Source organism: Ictalurus furcatus, chromosome 12, assembly GCF_023375685.1.
Source record: "Ictalurus furcatus strain D&B chromosome 12, Billie_1.0, whole genome shotgun sequence".
NCBI classification, from domain to species: domain Eukaryota; kingdom Metazoa; phylum Chordata; class Actinopteri; order Siluriformes; family Ictaluridae; genus Ictalurus; species Ictalurus furcatus.
The window spans coordinates 11,719,593-11,723,665 of NC_071266.1; the positions used below are offsets into that span (position 1 = coordinate 11,719,593).

A 4,073-nucleotide genomic window follows, 5' to 3' on the forward strand; every position below is an offset into this window, starting at 1 on the left:
TATGCAAAATATGTATGCTTTTAAAAAAAGTTGTACACAAATTAAGTATGGATACAAAGTTTATATGCATACTTAAAAAATAAGTATGCATACTAGAATTTTAAGTATGCATTCCAAAATTTAAATGTACATACTTAAAAGTCAGTTTGCAAAATACTGTATGTGTATGTCATAGAAAGAGAATAATGTATATAAGTTATTACAGAGTAGACCATGCAGAAAGTTTTATTAAAGTTAATCAAAAGCCATCATTACATAACACAAATTTATTCAGAGATCATTTTTAGACATGATACATAATTCAAAGCTTTAACAATGAAGAGACATCAATGAGCAGGATTTGACTGCAAAAGTATGCCAGGTTTCAGAAAATAACCGAACTATTATTTAAACATTGTTGTAGGTGATTACAGACGATTGTTGTGGAACCTGTGGGTTGTAGAACGCAGGATTGTACATCGGCTGTGAATTCATCATCTGTGAATTCATCGGCTGTGAATACATCGGTTGTGAATTCATCGGCTGTGAATATATCAGCTGTAACAAAAAGATTTTGTGAAAGACCGTCAGGACACAGATATAATTCACAATTTAGTTAAGTGCACTATCATTAATAATGAATGGTGACTTGAGTCTGAAGTTCCTTTTCGATGTTGCATGTAGCATAACACTATGGGAGCGGCCTTGCGCGCGTGACCAGTATCTGAAGCTTGTGTAAAATCATACCTCTACTTATAGGCCTGCCATGATCAGGTGACGTGGCAATTAAGCGCGTCGCATGATATATATATTTATATGGCACCGGTGAACCACGCCGCCAGTCTTATTATCTTCAGTGAGACTGCATGTCTGTTGTTTGTGTGACAAAAAAAAAAAAAAGCAGCAGCTTCATTTCTACTAGATATTTTCTCAAAATCTCTGAACTTTTCTATCCCCTTTTTAGAGAAAAAGAAAAGAGAGGGAAGTAATAGCGAGAAAGAATTCAGGAAGTGTGTTACGGCTTGCTCCCGTTTCATCACGGGGAAAAGTGCACACTTTCTGGGTGAAGTGTTTAGGAGTGTAGCATGCGATGGCAGCCTCGAGAGGCTGCACATGGTAATGCCTACATTAAGCAGCTCGACTCGCGCTCTTCTCGGAAGCCGAAGCGAGTTGGGTTTCAGAGACTCGCGGATCTGGGCCGGCCGCTACCGTCAGGTTCGGGAGATCTCTTATGCAGCCGGAGACGAGCGCTGCTCTATCTCTTGCTCTGTCTTCCGGGTTCGGCTCTCCGCTGGATTTTGGAGCTCGCGTCGCGAGTCCTCCTTCCGCTATAGAAAGCCAAAAGGGGGATTTAAAAAAACATAGAAAAATGATGATAATAATTCCTCTCTGACTCCGAGGGGCCAGAAGGATGTGCTAAAAACTGAGAGCAGCATATAAAGAGCTGCTTGAAGTGATTACTAAGGCTGGATGAGCCTTTTTCTCCCCAGTGAAAGTAAATCCCTCACACTGCAGAAACTCCCCTGTCTTCCAGAAGTGCATGACAAAATATCAGGCTTCTGGGGGAAACCATGCATAAGCCATATTTATAACCCCACGATGTTGGATTATTCAGCCATTGTGGGGAATGGACGGCATGGCTATTTAGCTATGCTGAAGGTGGAGGAGGCGCCTGCGAGCTACCTCTCTCCATCGACGGCAGGTAATTAGGGGGGCCGGCTTTGCATCCAAACCACCACATAAGGCTGCCGTGGCACTGATGGGCAAGCCAATGCAGTAGCAGTCTTGCTTGTGGGTCACTGCAGACAATGACAGTGTTGCAGGCCTACCAAGCAGACCTGCTGAGTGAGCTTGACTTATGTCGGCATTCAAAAAAGCCAGTTCCTTCCCTGTTGTCTCGAGCTCACTCGGGCATCCACGAGTGGAGCCTGTGCCAGCACTTGTGCGAGGGAGACCCATAAGGCAAGTATGTCAGCCCGTCAACCCCCGCAGACAGCCAGGGGAACCGGGCGGCCACAGTTGTGGTCTGCTACTAGGCCTGATCTGAGAATGGTCATAAAGGCCAAGCAGGCACAGAAGAGCGGTCCAGAGGGGCCGTGGAGGGATGTATCAGGGGACATGAGGTTGTTAGGGCAGGTAGCCCCCAGTGCTACTGTAGGGCCTCCCCTAGCCAAAGCGGTCCCCAAGTTTTCAGGGTTCTCTGGTCAGTGAGCTGTCACAGGGCAACGGAAATTTGATGCTTTCCCTCCAATAGAATGTGGAATAGTTAACGTCAATAAAAGACCATCAGGCAGCATGGAAACTACTGCCAAATGTGTCTCCATGGGTTCTGTCTACCGTAGAAAAGCGTTACCGGGACCAGTTTATAGCTCGACCCTCCGGTTCAGAGGTGTGTTCACCACAGTAGTCAGCACAGACCAGAGCCCGACGTTAGCACAGGAAGTAAGTTCCCTTTTGGACAATGGGGCCATAGAACATGTACCCCATTCCCTAAGGGAGGGAGGTTTTTACAGCCATTATTTCCTGGTCCACAAAAAAGTGGGAGTATGCGGCCAATTTTAGATCTGCATCATCTGAACCGTACTCTTCGGACATACAGGTTCAACATGCTGACGCTCAAACTTATCGTGCCACAGATTCAGTTCGAGGACTGGTTTGTGGTGATAGATCTAAAAGGTGCATATTTCCACATAGGAATATCGCTAGCTTTATCCCCTCGCACCTTCACAAAGTGCATGGATGTCACTCTGGCTCCATTGTGACTCCAGGGCATCTGTGTACCAAACTACCTGGACGACTGGTTAATTCTAGCACAATCCAGGGAACTGGCGGTTCAACATCGAGATGTTGTTCTCGCCCACATGAAGAGCTTGGGGCTCAGGTTGAATCAGGTTGAAAAGTATGCTTTCCCCAGTGCAGTGGATAACTTTTCTAGGGCTTATAAGGATTCTACTACGATGAGGTCGTGTCTATCCCCAACATGCATAGGGTCAATCCTATCAACACTGAGCAAGTTAAAGCTGGACCTTGGGAGACTATTGGCGTTTATGGGCCTATTGCACAGTGGTGGCTGAGAAGTTGGGGGTTTCGTCCAAGGATGAAACCTCTGAGAATAATCAGTGTCACGCGGCAATGCCTACGTGCTCTGAGAATTTGAGTGTCCCCGGTTTCTAGCCTTGGGTCACACTCTAGGGGTGTCTCCTTAGCGCAAGACGGTAATGAGAGACACCTCTCTCACAGGCTGGAGCGCAGTATTAGACAGCTCTCCAGCTCACAGTCTCTGGTGCGGCCCTCATCTGGAGCAGGGTGGCTCCATCCACAAGTGGTAGAGTCCATACGGCGAGGTTTGGCCAAGCCAAACCTCCGAGGAGACAACACATGGCCCGCTGTGGTTCGCCCTCACTCCTCCCGCACAATTAGGGCTGGACGCCATGGTGCACATGTGGCCAAGGTCACATCTGCACGCTGTTCCCCCCATCGCTCTGCTCCCACAAGTTCTAGCAAGAGTTCGCCAAGACAGTCTATGTGTGCTGCTAGTAGCACCTTGTTGGCTAGCTCGAATATGGTTCTGAGAGATAATATCCCTGCAAGATGGCACTCCTTGGGAGATTCCCATCGGCAGGGATCCACTTTAGACCCAGTGAACTGTGCAATAGCTACAGTCCTGGAGTTCTTACAAGAACATTTCTCAATGGGGTGGGCTCCTTCTACAATCAGGGTTTACGTGGCCGCCATTTTGGCCAGCCACGCCCCTGTTGATGTAGCCTCTGTGGGGCAACAATCTCTAACTTCGAGGTTTATGTGCGGTCTCAGGTGGCTGAGGCCCATCTGCAGGCTGCGCATACCTTCCTGGAAACTTCTGTGGTCCTGGAAGGTCTGTCAGGTGCCCCATTTGAGCCCTTAGAGTGGATCTACTGTCTCAAGCCAGTGGGCTGATTTATCACCCTCGGCCAGAACTACGGAAACTGTGGGTCATGCCCCTGAGGGGCACCAGCTCATAGATTCTGGTATCACAACTGAGGTTGTAGAGACCATGTTAAACGCTAGAGCACCATCCACAAGGAAATTGTATGCGCTCAAGTGGCGGCTTTTTG

General features: G+C 47.7%; 1 protein-coding gene across 2 annotated transcripts in view; it reads right to left on the reverse strand.

Annotated features, from left to right (window-relative positions):
• Positions 1–232: 232 nt before the first annotated feature.
• Positions 233–4,073, reverse strand: part of LOC128615274 (membrane-spanning 4-domains subfamily A member 4A-like) — a 15,498-nt gene continuing 11,657 nt past the window's right edge. The window contains exon 6 of one of the 2 annotated variants that reach the window (XM_053637217.1): positions 233–537. In XM_053637217.1, coding sequence (XP_053493192.1) covers positions 388–537 — 150 coding nt within the window. In that variant the 3' untranslated portion in view covers positions 233–387. The remainder of the gene's footprint in view (positions 538–4,073) is intronic. The other variant, XM_053637216.1, reaches the window with a different exon arrangement.